The following is a 22,676-nucleotide window of genomic DNA, read 5'->3' as shown; positions in this document are numbered from 1 at the left end:
AAAAACGGACGGCCAGAGATCGGCCACCACAAACCGGTGGCGCACCACCGCTAGCGCGTCACCGTCAGGTCCGACACCGTCCCTTGCGCCAAGCTGGTGGTAAGCCCTACCTGTACTCTGGGTGGGCGTCACCTTTTAATGCCAGTGGGTCCCACCTCTCTCTCTCTTGCTTTCCTCTTATAAAAGTTGTTGTTGGTGTGCTCATCCTCATCTCAAGCCAAGAAAATAGCCCTTTTTAGTCATTTGGGTTCTCTCTCTTGCATCACAAGACAGATCTCGCCGGAAAAGGAGAAAACTTGCCGGAGTTGGTTTGGTGGTGCACCTCCTTTGCTTTCTGTAGTACTGTTAAAGAGCGTTTTGGGGGTTCAAGAGCTTGTTGGTGCTTTGAAAATCCGGAGAAAGTTGCCGGAGATTTGAGAAAGAGACGGTCGATAGCCGAGATTTGGAAGGTTGAGTTGTGGGTTGGCCGGAAAGTTGTAGGAGGGTGCCGAAAGAAGACCGGAAAATGGAGAAAGTGTCTAAGTACGACTGCGATCTCAACCTCGACGGGACGGAGCTGAGGCTGGGGTTGCCCGGAAGCAACGCCTCCGAGAAGGCAGCGGCGAAGAGTAACAAGAGAGCGTTTTCCGACACTGCCGCCGGCACAACCGCCGAGGGCGACGGAGATGACGCTGCACCGTCCGACCGAGAAACCGCTCCGGCTACCAAGTAAGTCATCTGATAGAAAATTTCTGCATATGTGCCGAGTCCGGTGCCGGAAAAGTTTTTCGGCTATAGGTTGTGGGGGAGATTGTTTTGATGTGTTTTGCATCACATGAAATAAGACCCTGGTTTTTGTTCATGAACTTGGTCTTATTTCATGTGATGCAAAACACATCATACCAAACTTGGTCATGTTTTATGTGATCTTCCTAAACTTGGTTATGTTATATCTGATGTTCCTAAACTTGGTCATGTTTCATACACTTTCTTTTTTACTATTTCTTAATCTATGATAACTTGGTCAACCTGAGGGTGGCTTCATTTTTTTTTTGGGGGTTTTAATTATTTCTTTAATCTCTCTCAAAAAAAAAACATGGCTGAAATGTAAGGGCTACCCTAGTCCTTCAAGCTTATTGCGGAGCCGAGGATGCTTACTTAGCCTTGGTTTGGTTTATTGAGTCGTGAGTCCAGTCCAGGGGTCTTAGACAACGAATCTAAGACTAATTGTCTTCATGGAAAAACCTGATTTTGACAGGGCTCAAGTAGTAGGTTGGCCACCAATCAGATCATACAGGATGAACAATCTGCACAGCTCAAAGAAGGAGGATGAGGCATCAGGGATCTATGTGAAAGTGAGCATGGATGGGGCTCCCTACCTTAGGAAGATTGATCTCAAGACATACGGTGACTACCAACATCTGCTCAAGGCCTTGGACAAAATGTTCAGCTGCTTCACCATGGGTATGTTCAAATTCTCTTCTACCACCTTTGGTTTGCTCTTGTTTTATTGAGATATGCCCTTTGTTTAGATAGATCTTGCTAAACTTGTTGCCCTGTTCTTATCAGGTGAATTTGGCACAAGGGCTGCATCAGAGTATGTGCCAACTTATGAAGATAAAGATGGAGATTGGATGTTGGTTGGAGATGTCCCTTGGGAGTAAGTCTCTCTCTCTCTCTCTCTCTCTCTCTCTCTCTCTCTCTCTCTCTCTATATATATATATATATATATATATATATATATATATATATATATATATATATATATATATATATATATATATATATATATATTGTTTCTAAAACAAGTATCATATGACATGATCTGATCTTATTTGATCTTTGTTTGGTTCAGGATGTTCATTTCTTCATGCAAGAGGTTGAGGATCATGAAAGGATCAGAAGCGAGGGGTTTGGGTGCAGGTGGCTCCCATGTCTGAACCAGAAGAACATGTTGATGTTAAGCTCAAGCAATCTATGAGATTGCAATGGCATCACCAGAAGATCATTCTAGACTTTAACATGACATGCAACCATGCATGCGTGCATGCAGATCGGGGTCATTGAGCCATAAGGGTGTGGGGTTTGGGAAGTTAGATACTCCTAATTGTTGTATTTACTCTGTGAGGTCTTGACATCAGGAATACATGAGCAAGGACATGCATTTTGAGGCCCTTGCTCATACTGTGATGTTTTTTGTTTTGAATGGTGTAATGAAGAGAAAACAAAAGGTAGAGATGTTTCTTGTAAAGCAGTTGTATAAAGAAAACTTATTTTTTGTGAATTGTGTTTATGTCAAAAATATCTAAAAGGTGTCAAGATTTCATGTCCCCAAAGTATTGAATAATTGTTCATTTGTGTTTCGAACAGCTTATTGTTTGATTGCCATCCTTTTCGGATGTGCTCAAGTCATTACAAGTCATTGATGTCGGTTCTGTGATTGCCTTTGTTTCTGTTAATGGAGTTAATCTGCACTTTTTTTTTATAGTAAACAAAATAAGTTATGGATTTTGTGTCATAATGACAGTAGAAAATGGTGGATTAAGATAAGTCTATCTGTCAATGCATTGAAAGCTTTAAAAGGAGTTAATTATTTATTTGGTTGGATTGCTTTTTTCGTGAAGAAATTATGTGAAAACAATAAAGCAAAGTAGAAAAGGAAAAGAGGGCCCACAATTAACAAAACCATTTAGCCATTTAGGGCTGGTAATCGAAATGAGTTGCTTGTGACTTGGCTCTGACCGGCTCATGTGAAGCTCATTTGGACTCGTCAAGTAAGTTCGGAGCAGCGCCTAGATGTATGTACATTTATGTCAAAACATGTTAAGACAGGGTTTCCATTTTCACAAAAAAAGACATTCTTATTTACATAAGCCAGCTCGGGTAGGGCTTGTAAACGAGCCAAATAAACCTAATAGGGCATGTTCAGGCTCGGCTCATTTATTAGTGGACTGAGCTCGGGACTCAGCTCATGCTCATGTTCAGTTAAGCTGAGCTCAAGTTTGGTTCACCCCCCAAAATGAACTGGCTTGTGTAAAAAAAAATCATGTTATTTACATCTAAAATATATATTTTCTATACATTATACTTGAAATATATATATTAAATTAATAGTTCATATTTTACATCTATATTTTCCATGCATCCTTATCTTACCAAACACCATGTGTTCAAGCTCGACTTATTTAAGCTAAACGAGATGCTTGTGGCTCCGGCAGCTATACCAGAGCTGATGAAACAAACCGAGCTGAGTCACGAGCTGCTCGGTTCATTTACCAGCCCTAGTTTGGGCTCATATGAGCTTGAGCTCCGCTCACCTGATTTACGAGAGCAGAGTCCAAACAATGTCTGGCTGTAAAGGAATCAAGCCTGAAAAGACCATGTTTGGTTCGTTCCCCGGGTTTACCATCGTTGCACATAAGTGCTGGATCTCACTGGGGCATGGTTTAAGTAGAACTGTATTCAGGTTTGAATCCAAACTTGTGTCTTGATTTGTGAAGTTTGTTTTTTGGGGCATTAATAAGGATGCAAACGGGATAGATACAGTTTTGGATGTAGATATTACTGTCTGAAAAAGCCGATTGTAACCTATTCTAATTGTAAGTCAGATTCGGATTTTGATAAAAAAATGTTACTTCCAGTTTTGGATCAGGTTATGTACTTGGATTTGGATGTTAATTTGATTTCAATTTAGTTTTGGATCCAGATGTCAACTTTAAAACCAAATGTCATTCTGATTATCAATCGGATGTTCTCTCTTACCAAACCTGTCTAAACGGGGTCATGTGCCAAGCTAAAGGCCCAGGTTCGAATTCCTCTGCCACATGGGGCTTAAGAGATATCTGGTAGGGGTCTGCCTAACCCCAGCTTGCCTTTCAAGAAAAAAGAAAACTGTCTAAACGGATTCAAACTTAGTCTGATATTTGGGCAAGAAAAAAAGTTAGAATTTTGTGAGGATTTTTTAGGGATCAAAACCAGTATGACTTGGGCTTTACATGTGACCAAGCTGCGTTTGGTTGCATTAATATGGATCCTCAAATTTATATCCATACGAAAGCTGATGGGATATGGTTACATGACTCGACATGGATATGGATCTGGTTTTTGTGGACCCAAGTTAAATTGAACCAATACAGTATTCGGATTGGGTATGTGACCAAGACATGTATAGTCACATGTATATGGAGCATTGTATTAGTACCCAGTTGGACATCAGTTGAATTATTAACATTTTTCTCAACATGCCTATGGATTTGGTTCTGGTGTATAAAAGCCAAATGCATGCGCATCTAAGGCTGGCTGGTCCTGTCCTCAACCGGGAGTTTTACATCACAGGGAGGCAGGCTCATTAAGTGACCCGGTTTTCAGTGAGGGTTTTCCTTCGTCGTAAAAAAAAACACATGCATGTGCACACGTGCGCACACGCACATGCACGTGCTCGGCTGGGATCAAGTTAGTTCAATGAATATGGAGCAGCTGTGCCATCATTTTGAAGCCCTGACCTAGCTCAACCCAAGCTTGGGTTTGCACTGCCGCAGTCTGGACAGGGCTTGACCCACTTGTTTATGTCAACGAGCTAGAACCGAGAGAAAAGAAGGTCGTCAAGCCAGCCCATCCCATTGCCTACCCATTCAAGTGGACCGAGGTTCAAGCCCTGGCGGCCTATCCTAAACCATAGTAAAAAAAAACATTGGCCCTTTTTTGAAAATCTCTCCGTTTTGTCATGAGATTTTCAAAATCCAATATAGAACACAAGATTTTCAAAATATCACCTATTTTGAAAATATCATGTTGTTATTTTCATCATAATATTCTCACATTATTAATGAGAACTATATTATATAATTAAATGTTTTTCTCATCTCTTTATATACCGACATTTTCTTGAGATTTTTTCAAGATTTTCCTCAGACGGGAAAATCCTGAGAACAAGATTTGTGACTATGGCCTAAACCAGGGTCACCAATCTTTTGGTTGACTAGCCCATCAAGGTACTGCAGCCTGATCAAGGCTTGGCCGACTTGAATGTGTAGGCAATAGGATTGGAATCTCTCTCTCTCTCCAATTAAATAATGCCCCTTGGGGTATGTTTGGGAGGTAGTATTTAGGAGGAATTGTTGAAAATAACTTGAAGAGAATACAAGAGAAATGGATATGAAACTGACAGGAATCATTTTGTTTGAAAGCATCTGCATGAAGGTCCTTCCGAGAGAAGGATTTGGCAATTATCTCCTTTCAATAAAAGAAACCAAAACAATGATTTGTGAAGGAATTGGTTATTGTGGATTTTTTTTGTTTTTGTGTTAGATTTTGGATCGGATCCAACTTGGATGTGACCCATATTGACATGGGCATATCAAGGGACATATATGGGTGTGGCTCTTGAGTTTTGGAGGTTACATGACAGACTGTTCATTCATGCCCATTAGGGACCTTCACTAGTGCCCGTTATGGACATATTATGGACCCATTATGGGCCTCTCCCATATCTCCCTATAAATAAGAGAGATCCATTGTAGCTCGATGAGGACTATCATAAGGGCATAAGTGGTTGTTGAGTATGACATTAGTGTGAACTCTCTCTTTGGGTTCAAGGGACCTACTCACATCTCGACATTCTGGCTTGGGCTTATTGAGGGCATTGATTGGCTGAGGAGAACACAAACTAACTCCATCCACTGTAGCGTCGTTCGAATCGTCCAATGCCATATCTGATAAGTGGCTCTTCCACTATCTATTTTATGCTAACATTAGGTTATGGGCCCACACCACGCTTCTGTTGTGCAAGTTTGGGGTGTGGGTGCACCAACGTCCATGAAACGCTCATTGAAAATTTTGTCGGTGTTGTTCACCTTCGTCGGACTTTTGTTTGGTTTTGGGATGTCAAACGACGATGAGGAAAGCATTGACAAATGACCCACCACCTGCCAACAGTTGTTTTAGCCAGCCATTTGGTTGGCTAACATTAGTCATCTGCCGATGACTACGGAGGCGGCCTTTACTGTACATCCTTAAATTCAGTCCATCTCCAGTAGAGCATCGATGATCCACCAGTGGATCTAAGTTCATAGACGTGTGAGGATCGTGTCTAAATGATTTGAGAATCATTGGAGTTGTGTGGAGGGTTTCCGACATATTTTTTGGCGTGTCTACAAAATTCTAGTAGAACTCTGTCTAAGCACAGTTTGACACTTTGATTTGCATTGTTCAGTGAATCGGCATGGAATTAGGCAATGACGTCAAAACAAAAGTTGTTCGCAATTAATTTTTAAGCAACTTCTATTCAGACCTCGATGGCATTGAGATATATAGAAGGTTGTATTTTGGGAAGAGCATTCCCAAACCCATTAGGGGGTTCCAGGTGGATCGGATCCATGTCTGACCCTATTCAGGACCCGGACCCATTGGGGTTCGAGGTGGACAGGGTTTGTGTTTGACCTGATCTGTAACTAAAAATCGTTGGAGGTTTTGGGTAGACTGGGTTTTCTCCAGACCCACTAGCATTTGATTCGTGACCTGGACCCGTTTGGGATTCCAGGTGGATTGGATCCATGCCCAACCCGATCGGACTCGGTTCGAAACCCAGACCCATTGGGGTTCAGAGTAGATCAGTTTGAGTCTTACTCAATCTAAGAACCGAACCCATTGGGGGTTTCGGGTGGTGGTCGGACCTGGTCTGGAACCCGAACATGTTGGAGTTTTGGGTGGACCAGGTCTGAGTCAGACCCGGTCTAAGACCCAGACCCATTGGGGGTTTCGGATGGATCGGGTCTAAGTCCAACCCGGTCGGACCTAAATCCGTTGGGGTTTCAAGTGGACTGATTTAAGTCCAACCAAGTTGGAGTCCATCCAAGACCCAGACTCATTTGGGTTTTGGGTGGACCAGTCTTAAGTCCTATCTGGTCAAACTCGGTCCAGAACTCTAACTCATTGGGGTTTCAGGTGGACCAGTTTGAGTCTGACCTGTTCGAACCCGATCCGAAACTTGGACCTGTTGAGGTTCTGGGTCTGAGTCTGACCCGGTCGAACTCGGTTCGAGACCCAAACTCATTGGAGTTTTGAGTGGATAGGTCTGAGTCTGACCTAGTTGGACCCGGTCTGAGACCCGAACATGTTGGGTTCGGGTGGATTGAAATAGAAACATGATCGAACATGGTCCAGAACCTGGACCTGTTGGAGTATCGACTAGACTGGGTATGTGTCTGACCCAATCCGACCCAGTTCGAGACCTGGACTCATTGAGGGGTTCCGGGTCTAAGTGTGACCTAGTAGGACTCAATCCAAGACTCAGACTCATTAGGGTTTTGGGTGGATCAGGTCTAAGTTCGACCCGATCGAACTTGGTTCAAGACCCAAACATGTTGGGGTTTTAGGTGGACTGGTTTGAGTCTGACCCAGTCTAGGACCCGGACCCATTGGGTTTTCGGGTCGACCGGGTCTAAGTATGACCCAGTCGGACTCGATCTAGGACCCAGACTCGTTGGAGTTTCAAGTGGACCGGTTTGAATCTGACCTGGTTTGAGCCCCGGACCCATTGGGGTTCCTAGTAGACTAGGTCTAAGTCTGACCCAGTCCGGGACCCAGACTCATTGGGGTCTTGGATTGACCGGTTTGAGTCTGACCCCATCTGCGACCCAGACCTGTTGGGGTGCCAAGTGGACCGGATCTGAGTCTGACCCTGTCGAACATGGTTTGGGACCTGGACCCGTTGGGGTTTCTGGTGGACTGGGTCTGGTCTTAACCCGTTGAGACCCAGTCGAGGACCTATTAATATTCCTGGGTGGACTAGGTCAGTAACCATAGGGCGAATCAGGTCTAGAACTAAACCATTTAACCCGTTAAGAACAGAATTGGTTCAGGAACCGATATGATCCTTCTAGGATCAGTTTTGGGGTTTCTGAAATCAGTTCAATGGTTTCTAGGTTCGGTTCATGCATTTTGAGATTGGTTTGGTCCTTCTAGGATCGGTTTAATGGTTTATAAGATTGATTTGAGCCTCTTGTGACCGGTTTGGGGGTTTTCCTAACCGGGTCTGTGGTTTTGTGACTAGTTAAAGGCTTTTTGTGATGGGTTTAGGGTCTTTAAGGACCCATTTAGGCCGTTTTAAAACCTTAATCCCAAATATGACTCATAAATGCATGTATTTGTCATTGATCTCATACTTTTTGATAATTTTAACATGATATAAGGTATGTTTCATGTTGTTTTTTGAGTTATCCATGATTATTTAAGCATGAGATTATGAATGCATGCACTTTATTTGTGTTATGACACGCTTTACATGAACTTACAGTAAAAGATTTTGATCAACTCACTCTGATTATCAGCAAAGTGATCTGAGTTCTGTTGATTGAGGGTTTCTTGAACTGTGTTAAGATTAAAATTCGGTATTGAGATTGTGTGTGACTTTATGAAACAATGATTCTACCCAATGGTAGGTCATTGTGTTCTAAATTCACACTAGGTGTAATAGTAGATGTGTATACCATCCCATGAAGCATGTTCATATCCAAAGGTACCATGACGAATTATCTCTGGTTACACGATCTACTAATTTCACCAATTGAAGTCAATTCCTTCATAATTGAGGAGGCGAAGTAGCTCAAAGTATTATTGTTTTCACCAAAGTAAAACAATAATGACTCTATTATACTTACCTTAGAAAATGTAAATAATAAAGGGTCTCACATTTACCTATTTTATATGAATCTCGTATAGAGCGATTAATCTCTCACTTATACAAAGAATAACACAACCGAACAGAAAGTTGTTTATGAAAAGTGGGAGAGCTCATAAGGTTGTTTATGAGAAGTGGGAGTGCTCAAATAATTTTAGCTTGTTGTTTTTGCAACCGCGAGTAGCTAAGAATATTCGAAGTGTCATCTCTCACTACATGAAAGTGAAAGAATTTTTGAAAGCCATTGGAGCAAAAAATATTGATTTAAACGAGATTTCATCTTAAACCATATGGATTAGAAGCTTTATTTTTTGTCTTGGTATAGTGGACTTTATTAAGAGGGCATTAAAGATCTTATGTGATAATGAAGTTGGCATGTCCTTGAATAACAACAAGAGCTCCACCTCATGTCGACACATGAAGTTAAAGTACTTTTTTGTTAAATAAAGGACTAAGAATCATTTATTGTGCGATATGAAGGAAATGACTGTGAATCTTCTTACTAAAGGGTTAGCACCGGGATTATATTCCCAACAAGTAATAGGGATGGGTCTATTTGATTTCTTCTGATGTATGATAATATATTATGGTTATATGTTATCACATTTATGAAACTAAATTAATTCTCTATAATTTTGTGTATTGTTGATTCTGTGACATCTCATATAGAGGTGTTCATCTCCATGACTCATATGATTCATTCTTTTGATACATGATAGCATATGAACCTACATGAAAATTAAATTGAGATAACGGTAAAGAACCTTGATTATGTATTTTTTCCTGTCTATGGGTCAAGTAGAAGAATGTTGGATTTTGGATCAGATCGGATCCAACTTGGATGTGACCCATATTGACATGGTCACATCAAGGAACATATATGGTTATGGCTCTTGGGTTTTGAAGGTTATAGGACAGTTATGAAGTCTTATAATTGTTCATTCATGCCCATTAATGACCTTCACTAGTGCCCATTATGAACACATTATGGACCCATTATGGGCGACTATCATAGAGGCATACGTAGTTGTTGAGTGTCACATTTGTGTGTGATCTTTCTTTGGGTTCAAGGGTCCTGCTCACCTCTCAACATTCTAGCTTGGGCTCATTGAGGGCATCGATTGGCTGAGGAGAATGCCGACCACCCACATCCACCGAAGCATTGTTCGGATTGTCTAAGGCCGCATACGGTAAATGGTTCTTCCGTGATCCATTTTATGCTAACATTTCGTTCTACCAAAAAAAGTTTTCCAAATAATTTAATATAAGAATTTAAAACCTTGATTCACCAAAAGTATTCCCTTTCTCTTCTATTCTTCATGAACCTTAAGGCTCTATTTGAAAGCCTTGCATTGAGATGGAAACACCATTTTCATGTTTTGCCAAATTATGGTTTTGCCAAAATGTGGCATTGAGAATGTAGTTGCCAAAAACAACCTCTTGTGAATCTTGTTGAAATATGGTGTTAGGGCTACCAACTTCATCTTCAATGCTGTGTTTTGGAAAATAATAGTTCTCCCAAACAGAAGAGAGCATGAGAGCATTGGTGGAACTGCAATGCACCTCCGATGAATAGATTCCAAACAGTCCCCAATTTGCTTGATCCATATGCCACACACTCCTTAGCAAAATCAAGCAGTGTTGGATGTTGGCGACCAGCCTAAAGCGGTTTGTAGTGCAATTGGACAATGGTTCATGTATAAAAAAAGCAAATCATTCAATAACGAAAGGGAAGAAAATGAAAACTGAAAAGCAATGCAAAGCAAAGGTAAAAGGCAACAATTAGTGAAAGAAATGAAAAGGACATAAATATTCATGTTGTTAGCCAACTATGCATCAACCACCTAACATTTGTGCAATCAGTGAAGATGTGTAATCAAGATCAAGAGAACATGATCTTGTATGATCAAGATCAAGATCAATATCAATAAGATCAAGGTTCAAGAACAATCCAATAAAATGAAGGTTCAAAAAGAGTCCAAGTCCAAGGTGACATATGGCTAGGAAGAATCCAAGACTCGTCAAGGTTTATTCAAGACTCAAGAAGACTCTCGTATAATCAAGTTCTCAAAGATGAGTGGTTAAGATTCATCATGTACGATCAAAAATAAACTAGAAAAATCCAATGAAAAACTAATTAAGATAATCTTGTTTTCTTGTAAATCTCAATACCTAAAGAACTCTAAGAGATTAGCTGGGGATAGAGTCGTAAGCCAACTTGGTCCTCCTTATAACTAAATCTATATAAGAGGGGTCAACCTCTCCTCTCCAACGTGTTAAGAGAGAGAGAGATTAGGTTCTTCGTGGACATAGTAGGTCAATCTTGACTTAACCACGTTAAATCGTGCCTCATTATGTGAGTGTGTTGCTTTCCTTATTGTGTTTCAAATCTTTACATGGTATCAAAGTTGGTACCTGTCAACGTCTAATTTGGCTTGTGTGTTGTTGCCTGGTTCGTTTGCTCAAATGGCATCTCCTTCAACCTCATTGGCTACTAGTTTTGCAATTCAATGGAATGCACTTTTATCTTTGGTTTTGTGAAGCTGGACAGAGGCAACTACCTTATATGGCATTCTCAAATTGAGTTAGTTATGATTACTCAAGATTTAATAAAGTATGTGGATAGTTCATACTCATCACCTAGTTATTTTATCACTAAAGGGAAACATGTAAAATCTAATCCTAAGTTTGTGTCATGAAAAAGAGCTGATCAACTTGCCTTAAGTTGGATTAAAGCAACTGTCATTGAATCTATTTTGGGACAAATTATTTGTATCCCTTCTGCAAGAGAAGTTTGGATTAGTCTGAAAAAATCTCATGCTTCATATTCAAGCATTAGAATCCTTCAATTGAAACGTGATCTTCAAAATATGAGAAAGGATAAAAAGAGTGTCTGAATATTTGAATCATGCTATATTCTTAGCACTCTCTATGTACTATTGATGTACTAGTTTTTTATGTTGATTTGGTTCAATTTACTCTGAATGGGTTAAATTGGGAATATAAGAGTTTAATTACCTCTATTACTACTTTCTCTATTCAAGGGCTTACAAAGTTTTTTGAACTTTATGATCTCTTGTTGAATCAAGAGAAGAGGCTTCAGTTACTAAACTCCAAGTCCCCTCAACAAATTGAATCCAATGACACTGCTTTCTTTTTCCAAAGAGGGTGTGGTCATGGTCGTGACAATCGTGGTGGTAGAAGAAGAGACACTGGACGTTCCAATTCATTCTTTGAAAATTTTTAAAATAATGGTCCAAGAGACACCCAATGTCAGTACAGGTCTTTTATGCATGAATATAATCAAAGAGACGGGTAAGTTGTGCGGAAATTTTATGGACGTAAGAACCATACTGCTCGAACATGTTATGATATTTCAAAAGCATTTGCAACTATGACATTAGACAGCATGCAAGACTCTGCATGGTACCCAGATACATGAGTCACTCATCAAGTCATATCTGAAGATCAAGGGATGACCAACAGGAGTGAATATCTAGGACCTGACAGTGTTATGGTTGGAAATGGGTCTCACTTATCAATTGCCAATTCAGGTAAGATTTTGTTAAGTTTTGGAAATAAGAGGTTTAAGTTGAATGATTTTTTACATGTGCCTTCTATTAAAAAGGAATTTATTGTCAGTAGACAAGTTTTCAAAAGACAATAAATGTTTGTTTCAATTCGATGCTAATGGATTTTATGTGAAGGATCTACGGAGTGGGACTATTCTCCTAAAATAATCGAGTAAAGGAGGCCTTTATTCATGTCCGACTAGAAATCAGAATCAGCCAGCACAGTTTCCTGTAGTTAGCTTTGCTAAAGTTAGCAAGAATAAATTTCATTTTTCAGATATTGTTTGGCATTTTCGTTTAGGTCATCATAGATCTAAAGTTCTGAAAACACTTGATAAAAATTATTCTATTTTATTAATGAATAATGAAGTTGATTTATGTTCATCATGTGCTATAAGCAAATCACATAAACTGCCTTTTGGTGAGGCTGACTATTCTGCTCAAGCTCCCCTAAAGTTTATTCATGTTGATCTTTGTGGTCCTGCTCCTATATCCTCTCGTGAAGGATACAAATTTTATATGTTACTGGTTGATGATTTTTGAAGGTTTGCCTTGTTTTTTTCTTTGGTACAGAAATCATATGCATATTCATGTTTTGTCAATTTAAAAAATATTATGGAAAATAGATTGGTAGACAAATTAGAATTTTTCACAGTGATGGTGGTGGAGAATTTGTCAGTGATAAATTTACAAAGTTTTTAAATGATTACGGCATTAAACGTTGGCTATATTGTTCACATACTCTTAAATAGAACGGTGTAGTTGAAAGAAAACATTGTCATGTGGTAGAAATGGGTCTTGCTTTATTTTTTTAAGCATCCTTCAGCTATAAATTTTGGTTAGATGCCTTTAGGCGTGCAACATACCTTATTAACCATTTTCCTACTTCAAACCTTGACCATAAATCCCCATATGAACTCCTTATAAATTGTGTTCCAAGGTCTGACCACTTAAGAGTTTTTGGATGCACATGTTATCTATATTTGGTTCCTTATGCAAAATCTAAACCCAATCCTAAATCCAAACCTTGCATATTATTAGGCTATGGTACTAATTACACGGAATACTTGTGCTATAATCCTATAACCAGAAAAACTTTTATATCTAAGCATGCCATATTTGATGAGAAACATTTTCTCTACAAGGGCAATAAAGAACATTTTACCTATAAAGAAGTATTTGTTTGGATCTAAAACCAAAAAGCCAATTCTCTTAAGAGTCCTGTTATTCCTAAAATCCCGAAAAAGAATTTTAGTCCTATACTTGTGACCTTACCCAGTTTTGAAATTGTCCAACCATGTCACCTAGTTGAACTGTCCCATAGCACATGTCCGCCTAGTCCTTAAACCGCCCAGCCGTGTCACCTAGCTGAATTGTTGCATGACATGTGTCCATCAGAGATGCCTTCAACCAATGTGTCGAGTCCCATAGAGATGTTGCAAGTCAACCTGGTCATTTTGAGTTACAAGCTCCTAATCTAAACTTTGTTAGATCACATTATATGGTTACTAGGTTCCAATATGAAATCTTAAAACCAAGATTGTTTCTTGGAATTAAATACCCTATTACTTTACTTAGTGAAATGACATCTGAAGAATTAGAGCCATATACCTTACACCAAGCCCAAATTGAACCTAAGTGGCATCAAGCCATGGCGGAAGAAATTAAGGTTCTTCATCAAAACCATACATAGACTCTTGTTTCTCATGTTAAAGCTACAAATTTAGTTGGATGTAAATTGATTTATAAATTCAAAATACATACAAATGGATCCATATCCAGATATAAAGCCTGATTGGTTGTTAAGGGTTATAGTTAAAAAGAAGGAATAGATTATTTTATAACCTTTAGCCCTGTTGTGAAGCCTACATCAATCAGACTTGTCATTTTAATTGTTGCAAGTTAGGGATGGTCAATCTGCCAACTTGATGTGAACAATGTCTTTCTTCATGGTATTTTAAAGGAAAAGTGTATATGAGTCAACCTCTAAGGTTTAAAGATATAATTCATCTTGAATTTGTATGTAAACTTAATCAGGCCCTTTATGATCTTAAACAAACTCAAAGAATGTGTTTCAAAAGATTATGTTCGTACTTAAAAAAGTTGGGCTTTTCTAAGTTTAAAGCTGATCCTTTATTATTTATTCTTCATAAACAAAGGCTACATATGTTTATTTTGATTTATGTTGATTATATATTTGTTATAAGAAGTTCACGTGACCATATTAAAAGTGTTATTCATGATTTTGAGTGTGAATTTTCTATTAAAGATCTGGGTACTTTACATTATTTTCTTGGAGTTGAAGTTATTCAAGAATAGTCAGGTATTATGTTGTGTCGAAGGAAATATATTTTATATCTTTTGGTAAAGACAGGTATGACAGACTTAAAACCTGTGGTGACTCTAGCGGCTCTAAATGTGGTCTTATCTAAATATGAGGGACAACTCCTTGAAGATGGCACTCAATATAGGAGTATTGTGGGTGTTCTTTAATATGTTACTTTTACCAAACCATATATTGTTTATTCTGTTAATAAGTATTGTCAATTTATGCATGAGCCAACCCAGGATCATTAGGCCCATGTTAAATGGATATTACGTTATTTAAAGGGGACAATCAATGTTAGACTGCAGATTAAGGAACCCTCCTCCTTTAATTATATATATTTTTTTATGCTTACTAAACAGGTTGCCCAGCCCGATGATCGTAAGTCTACAGGAGGATATCTAACATCTATTGATTCTAATCTTGTGTCATGGAGTTCATCAAAATAGTGTATGGTAGTGAGTACTAAAGCTTAATACAAAGCTATTGCAGGGGTTGTATTTGAATTGATGTGTCGTAATCAACTAGTAAAAGAATTATTTTTTTTTACGTGTGATGCTCCCATTTTATGGTGTGATAATCTTGGTGTCACGTACTTAGCTGCTAATTCAGTATTCATGTTCGAACAAAACATATTGAAATTGATTATCATTTTGATTGAGAAAAGGTTTTCAGTGGTAAAATAAAAGTTCAATTTATATTGTCTCAAGATCAAGTAGCAGATATATTAAATAAGTCTCTTCCAGGTCTAAAGCTTACTTATTTCAAGAACAAGCTTAATCTCATGGAGCTTGGCTTGAGGTGGCTTGAGGGGCGTGTGAAGATGTGTAATCAAGATCAAGAGTTCATGATCTTGTATGATCAAGATCAAGAAGAGTCCAAGAAGATAAGGTTCAAGAAGAGTCCAAGTCTAAGGTAACATGTGGCTAGGAAGAGTACAAGACTGATCAAGATTTATTCAAGACTCAAGAAGACTCCCATATGATCAAGAAGTCTTCCAAGATGAGTGGTCAAGATTCATCAAGTAGGATCAAGAATCATCTATAAAAATCCAATGAGAGACTAATTTCGAAAGTCTTGTTTTCTTGTAAATCACAATGCCTAAAGGACTTTAAGATATTAGCTAAGGATAGAGTCCTAAGCCAACTTGGTCCTCCTTGTAACTAAATCTATATAAAGGAGGATTGATCCCTCCTCTCCAATGTGTTAAGAGAGTGATTATCATCTTCGTGGACGTAGGTCAATCCTGACCAAACCACATTAAATTGTGTCTCATTGTGTGAGTGTTACTTTTCTTATTGTGTTTCAAATCTTTACACAGACAACATTAAAGGCCTATTTGTTTAATTCCCATATAAGGAAACGGTTGATCCTAAGAAGTATATCAATTCTAAAAAGTCTGGTCAGGTCAGCCTTGCCATAAAAGTTCTTTCATATGAAAAGAAGCACCAAGTAATTTACAAATGAAAAGAGGAAGATCTCTCTCTCTCTCTCTCTCTCTCTCTCTCTCTCTCTCTCTCTCTCTCTCTCTCTCTCTCTCTCTTTGTGCGTGTGCGTGCATGCACATGGCCGTTCATTGATCAGGTGTGGTGCTCTCCATTTCATGCTGACACTTTGAAAAATTTAGGGGTATTTTTTGAACTAACAGAAAAAGGCAGAGGTGATTTTGCACAAAAGTTAAAAAATTTGCAGGTGTCAACAGACGGGTCAAGACTAGTTTAGAGTAAGAAATCGTTACTTGGAAATAAAAATCGAGGATGAAGTGATGAAGGTCTAGAGGAAATAGCTTATATCGCAACAAGACTGGCTGAATTATGTTTGTATTCAAACAATTGCAAGGGGGGAAATGACTGCTCATAGTTTTCCTTCCATCGGTCATATGTGACATTGGTGGAATGGCAACAATTGCATTATCTTAGCAGGGAGTTTTCACAGCCTGATGGAAAAAAGAAAGATGTATCACCTCCTTCCATCAAACAAACAAGGTAGCTTAGCAATTAGACTTGTAGTCAATCATGTTAAAGAGCACTGCTCCACAAGCACAAATTACAGCCTATGTACTGTGACTCTTCATTGTCTTTCCAGACATGACGAGTAAGAACTGAAGGAATTGAGTGACAAAAGATGGCCCTGCAAAGCATTAAACATCCATGTGTCGAAGAATCTAAGATAAAGAAACCTTGTACTCTCAGCAGACCACCACAAAGATGAAGACCAGAATCTCATAAAAACATAAATTGGTCCTATGAAATAAAAGAGACGCCAGCTCCTCAGAGGCATGTCACTCTTAAAACTGTAAGAGTGAGGACTAACAAAAAATAAGTAGAGATCCACCACCCATATTAACAAAACTTCATGCACCACATTCACGGATGCACTTTAGAGTTCCAACAATATTAAATTACAAGTTATCCTATTTGATTGAATTATTTTTACATACCAAAAGCAACCCCATGTTATTGTTATTTCTCGACTTGTACCACTATTCCAAGTCTTGGTCAAACAGTACTTAAGCAACCGATGAATGCAAAAATTACATTACTACAATGAACAAGCAAAATTTTCAATCAATAGTACAAAATGAAAAGAATAGGCTTTAGGCTACATCTAATGTACACATCTGCTCTAATGCACAATTGATGAACTCAGCAAGAAGTGCTCAGCAACGAATGACAGCAATAAGTGCAAGCAACAAAACCAAGAAATGGATGAAACCAACTGTAGGCACCATCATGAAGCATCTGAAGTTGATGTCTCTGACTGATTACTTAGATTATTGCCTACGTTGATCTCCACATATTCGTCCTTGTCACTGTGATCAACTGAACTGCTGCTGTCTATGGTTAATGAGACTTTGCTACTGCCCTTTTCATCAGAAGAAACCAGGTTTCCCACATTTATATCAGATATAACAATAACCGAGTGGCTTTTAAGGAAATCAATCCTCAATTGATATGTTGAGTCACGTCCCTGAGCTTTCTTCAATGGTGGCTCTGAATCAGCTACATATGACAGGCCAAACTTCTGATTATGGGCTAGCCCTGGGCAGAATCCCTGTAGGTAATTCCAACAACCAGCACAAATAAAAATAAACATTATATATATATACTATGCTCCGCAGAAATTGTACATTAGACTTGAGGAAGTTATCAGGATTGGAGAGAGAGGCTATCCAACTCAGACTCGGCAGCTCTATGGACTTATCGTCCAAGTTTATGAATTCTATGAAGACCAACCATCAATATACAGTTTGTAAGCTATTTTTAGCTGTCTGGACTACAAGCAGGACCTATGCTCATAGCTGCAGACACAGTTATCAGCACCCATATTGACATCAGCCAATCTGGGATAGGGTTACTGGATGAGGCTTGACCAGGCTCAAAGTTTAACCAATACTCAAACCTTTCCAAGTGTATGCACATAACGAACAATGACCATGGATTTGTGGATCAGACAACCTGCCCAAGCTGGTGCCTTTGCTCATGAACTTGGATAAAGCAGTCGGAATCCATCATGATATGACAATTGCTGTGCCAGGATGAACAAGAAAGGAGATGACCTTCATTAAACCTGAGACGGAAGGCTCCTCTAGTCCAGGATATGGGGGAAATTTTGATGAAGCCCGATACTTTTGATATACCGTATCATTTATATCTAAATGATCAGGCTGGACATCAGGATTGAGTGACCTATCTCCATCTTTGCCTCTGCAATACCCCCCAAAATATGTACAGTGCTCCTGTACTAATGATATCTCAGGAGATACAGGCAGCAAATGTCCTTCGGTACTGAAAATATACCTGAAACCAAGAAGTTTTCTTAGGCAGCTAAATCTGAGAACAAATAGGCTGCGTGCCTTAAAGAATCAGTCAAATTTGAAATCATAAACAAGATTTTGCACTAGAACACACAAAGCCCATTTCAGGCCCTGCACAAATCCACTACAATTGGTTGAGAACTAAGGTTTGGAAAGCCCCAGCCAGGAGACTCAGACGCTCCATTACAATTAGTACCAAACTCCAGGGGTGCATATGCCAGTCAAAAGTCTATACAATCTGACATAGCCTGACATAAGAACCAAACCCTCTATCCTTGTTCTGGCTCATGCAAGGTTGGGTCAACTGATCAGTTGACTCAAATTCACTTTTGACCCGAGAACACGATCATCTATGTGGAGGTGTTGCAATATACAAAAGTACCATTTCTCATATAGTAATCACCCTTTGTTTCGGCTTCCAGTCACACAGATACCTGACCTTGAGGAGGGATTGGAGAGAGGGGGATACTCCTTAAGACTTCTGACCAAATTTTAGGCTGAATAAAGACAAAAAAGCCAGTGAAAGTTGGTTCAGTTTTCTTGCACTTATGCTTTTTCAATTATTTGGTGGGGCAGTGGAGAACAGAATTTTTAACTAACAGATCTATCAATTCCCCATCCCCTCATCTAATAGCAACCAATTTGATATTGCTGGCAAAGGAACCTCCAAGAGAATGTACCATATTAACATATAAACTAGGTTTCATATTACAATTCTCCAAGTTTAGGAATGATCAAACAGAAGAAACCAGCCAAAATCTTGTCAGGTTTTGTATGCCGCATAAAATGAGAAAACACCGGTGTGGCACTGCTGGATGCTTCTAAGCCATAGAACAGGAAGAGGAGTAAGCCAACAAAAAGAAAGACTACCCTTACAGTATTGGAGCATCCAAAACTTCAATAATATTTTGAAAGAATTCTTACATCGGATCTGGCCAAAACTTGGACAAACACATAAGAAGGCCCTCACTTTTTCCTACCTTGCTGGTGCTAAAAATGCATAGTAATCACAAGTGGGTTGCATTTTGATATACTACACATGGATGCAGTGTTAAAATATATGTAATATATATTTATATATATATATATCTATATATATATATAAATATATTTGTCATTCACTACCCGATAAGGGGTAGTTCTGTAAACTCGCCCAATAGGGGCATTTTAGTCTTTTTTCTTTTTCTATTTTTTTCCTTTTACCTTTTTCTATTCTTTCCATTTCTTTTTGTCTTTTTTTATTTTTCTTTTTGTGCATTTAATGCACAGCCATTGGGGGCCCCAACAAAGATTCGTTGGGCCCCCAACAGTCACAATTGTGACCGTTGGGAGCCCAACGACTCCTTGTTGGGACTCCCAATGGTCCCTCTCTCTTGCTTTTCTCTAACTCTCCCTCACTCCTCTCTTGCCTATAAATAAGTGGGGTCTCCCCCTTTGTAATGTGTGGCTTCTTCAAGCCCTTTAGTGCATTTATAAGATTTTATGCTTTCTTGCCATTATTGGCTTTTGTGTATGTCCTCTTTTGGACTTGTTCTTTGATTTCTATGTGTGAATGTCCATTGTAGGACATACATTTCTTTTCCGCATATTTCATTACATGGTATCAGAGCCTTGGTTGTGCTCTTGATTCATATAGCTAGTTGTCTAGCTTTCTCTCTCTCTTTGTTTGTCCTTCATTCTTGACTATATAATGGAAGGAGAACAAAAGATTGATCTCTCCTTCAAGCTTAATGGTACGAACTACATGATGTAGGCCGCCGCCATGGAAAACAACCTCAAAGGTAAAAAGCTTTGGGGATATGTGATGGGAACCATTAGGGAACCTCAACTTCAACTTACGAAAATTGATGGTGATCAAGAAAAGGCTATAGAAGGAAGTGCTCGCATGAAGGCTATTGAAGATCGCCAATCCAAGGTAGAAGATTGGGAAAGTAAGCATGCAAAAATTCTTGCATGGTTCATGAACAACGTGGAGCTAAAGATTTGCGCCAACATTGCTAAATTCCGCCTAGCAAATGAAGCATGGTTCTTTATGAAAGGTATGTATACCCAAAAAGACCTTGCTCGTCAATTCTTTATCCAAGAAAAAATTCGTACCATTAAGCAAGGTGAAATGAGTGTAAGAGATTACTATAGCACTCTTGGACCTTTATGGGATGAGCTATCCCTTCTTGAACCCAAATGGGTATCAAGTGAAGATGTTGAAATGAGAAGAGAACAAATGGAGAAAGAACACTTTTTCCAATTTTTACATGGGCTTAGGCCCGAATATGAGCAAGTTAGGTCCTCCCTCCTTCATAGATCAAAACCACTTCCATTGGAAGATGCCATAGCCGAAATATGCCAAGAAGAAACACGTCTTGGCATGATTAAAGGAGGAGATGAAGTTCTTGCCGTGTCTAGACCCGGCAATCATATGAAAGCATATAAGCCTCCACACTTTGGGAGGCAAAATAACTATAATGGCAATTATAGGAAAGCTATTTGCCATCATTGTCAAGAACCGGGTCATATAGAACCTAATTGTCCAAAGATAAATGAGCCTCCAAAAGGTAAAGTTGCTACTATTGAAGAAGTTCCCCAAAGAAGGAGGAGCCAATGAAAGGGAAAGAGTCCTTCTCCCTTGCTCAACTATCCGAAGCACTTCAAATTCTACTCAAATCGCCGTCAACTTCGGGAGCCGCCATTGCCTCTTCTTCTCCTCCAGGTACGCCTTCTTGGATTCTTGATTCTGGAGCATCTTTTCATATGACCCCTATCGAAAATGGACTATCCAATGTATGTAGCAACTCCAAAAACTCTTTTGTCTCCACCGCCGATGGTACCTCTTTACAAGTTAAAAGTTTTGGAACCTTAGATTTTTCGAAAGATTTTTTTGTGCCAAATGTAAGAGTAGTACCTCAACTTAATTTAAATCTTTTATCTGTCTCTCAAATATGTGATCATGGATGTGAAATCTCCTTCTCAACCAAGGATTGCTTTATACAGGATCTTCAGTCCGGGAAGCGGATTGGGCAAGGCCATAGGATGGGAGATCTCTACTACATGACCAATTTGAAACTTCCCACTAACTCTTTTTGTAATCATGTCCAAGATAAAAATATAGAAACTTGGCATCAAAGACTTGGACATCCAAGCTTCTCAAAAATGTACTCCTTTCCCTTTGGAAAGAAATTTTGTAATGAGAAACATTTTGTTTGCAAAAGTTGTATTTTTGGAAAAATGAAATCCACCCCCTTTCCAAAGAGAACATTTGTGTCAAAAAGACCCTTTGAATTAATTCATTCGGATGTTTGGGGTCCTTCTCCGGTCATATCAAAAGGAGGATACTCATATTATGTTACTTTCATTGATGATTTCACTCGATATGTGTGGATCTATTTTCTCAACTTAAAATCCGAAGTTTTTAACTTTTTTAAAAAAATTCATATGATTGTCAAAAATCAATTTTCAACTAATATCTCCATTCTTCGATCCGATTCCGGTGGAGAATATCTATCAAATGAATTTCAAGAATATTTGGAAATCAATGGAATTTGTCATCAAAGGTCATGTCCTAGGACTCCCCAACAAAACGGTCTAGCCGAAAGAAAGCATAGACACATTTTGGAAACCACTAGGACTCTTCTCATTTCCAAAGAAATTCCTAAATGCTATTGGGCCGAAGCCGCCTTAACCTCCACTTATTTGATAAATAGAATGATATCCTCATCCCTTCAAAATATATCTCCATATGAAAAACTTTTTGAAAGAACACCCGATTTTAATAGGTTAAGAATTTTTGGGTGTAAGTGTTTTGTCCTTACACATAAAAGAGATAAGTTATCTCCTAAAGCTATCGAATGTGTATTCTTAGGATACGGAGAAAATCAAAAAGGTTTTAGGTGCTTCGATCCCAAAAACAACAAACTATATGTATCCAAAGATGTTACCTTTTTGGAAAATGAAAACGGCTTTGAGAAAAATAAAGATATTGATGAAAGTGAATATGCTTTCTTATTTGATCTTCTCTCTCAAGAAGATGTGACTCCTCACCTAGAGGATGTTCCCAATGATTTAGAGGATACTCCTCTTAGTAATGATGAAATTGAAAGTAATGATGTTGAAAATAGGTCAATTCAAACCTATGCTAGGCGTGGTCAAGAAATTCCCATAAGTGCCTTAGAAAAATATTCTCAAAATTCCAACATAGAAGAAACCTCTTTAAGGAGATCTAGCCGAATCTCCAACCCTCCTAATAGGTTTGTTTCCTATGAATCCCTAACACCTAAATATAGGGCATGTCTAATTGCATTACACTCTTAT

At 38.8% G+C, this 22,676-nt stretch overlaps 2 protein-coding genes across 3 annotated transcripts in view; one reads left to right on the top strand and one right to left on the bottom strand.

The window, feature by feature from the left end:
* Nucleotides 1–208: 208 nt before the first annotated feature.
* LOC149827780 (auxin-induced protein 22D-like) lies at nucleotides 209–2,368 on the top strand. Its single transcript, XM_090018246.1, has 4 exons — nucleotides 209–708; nucleotides 1,238–1,443; nucleotides 1,549–1,639; nucleotides 1,835–2,368. The coding sequence occupies exons 1-4, from the start codon at nucleotides 506–508 to the stop codon at nucleotides 1,917–1,919; spliced, it is 585 nt and encodes a 194-aa protein (XP_089874372.1). The 5' UTR covers nucleotides 209–505; the 3' UTR covers nucleotides 1,920–2,368.
* Nucleotides 2,369–16,943: 14,575 nt separating this feature from the next.
* LOC149827779 (Glycosyl hydrolase family 47 protein) overlaps nucleotides 16,944–22,676 on the bottom strand; it is a 49,786-nt gene continuing 44,053 nt past the window's right edge. For both annotated transcript variants that reach the window (XM_090018244.1, XM_090018245.1), the window contains exons 16-17: nucleotides 18,114–18,354; nucleotides 16,944–17,608 (exon numbers count right to left, since the gene is read on the bottom strand). In XM_090018244.1, the coding sequence (XP_089874370.1) occupies nucleotides 17,285–17,608; nucleotides 18,114–18,354 (565 nt within the window). In that variant the 3' untranslated portion in view covers nucleotides 16,944–17,284. The remainder of the gene's footprint in view (nucleotides 17,609–18,113; nucleotides 18,355–22,676) is intronic.

The sequence above is a fragment of the Nuphar pumila genome, chromosome 10 (assembly GCF_984573655.1).
Source record: "Nuphar pumila chromosome 10, dmNupPumi1.hap1.1, whole genome shotgun sequence".
NCBI lineage: Eukaryota > Viridiplantae > Streptophyta > Magnoliopsida > Nymphaeales > Nymphaeaceae > Nuphar > Nuphar pumila.
Note: the sequence above shows the minus strand (reverse complement) of the source record. Positions and strands in the feature narration are given on the sequence as shown.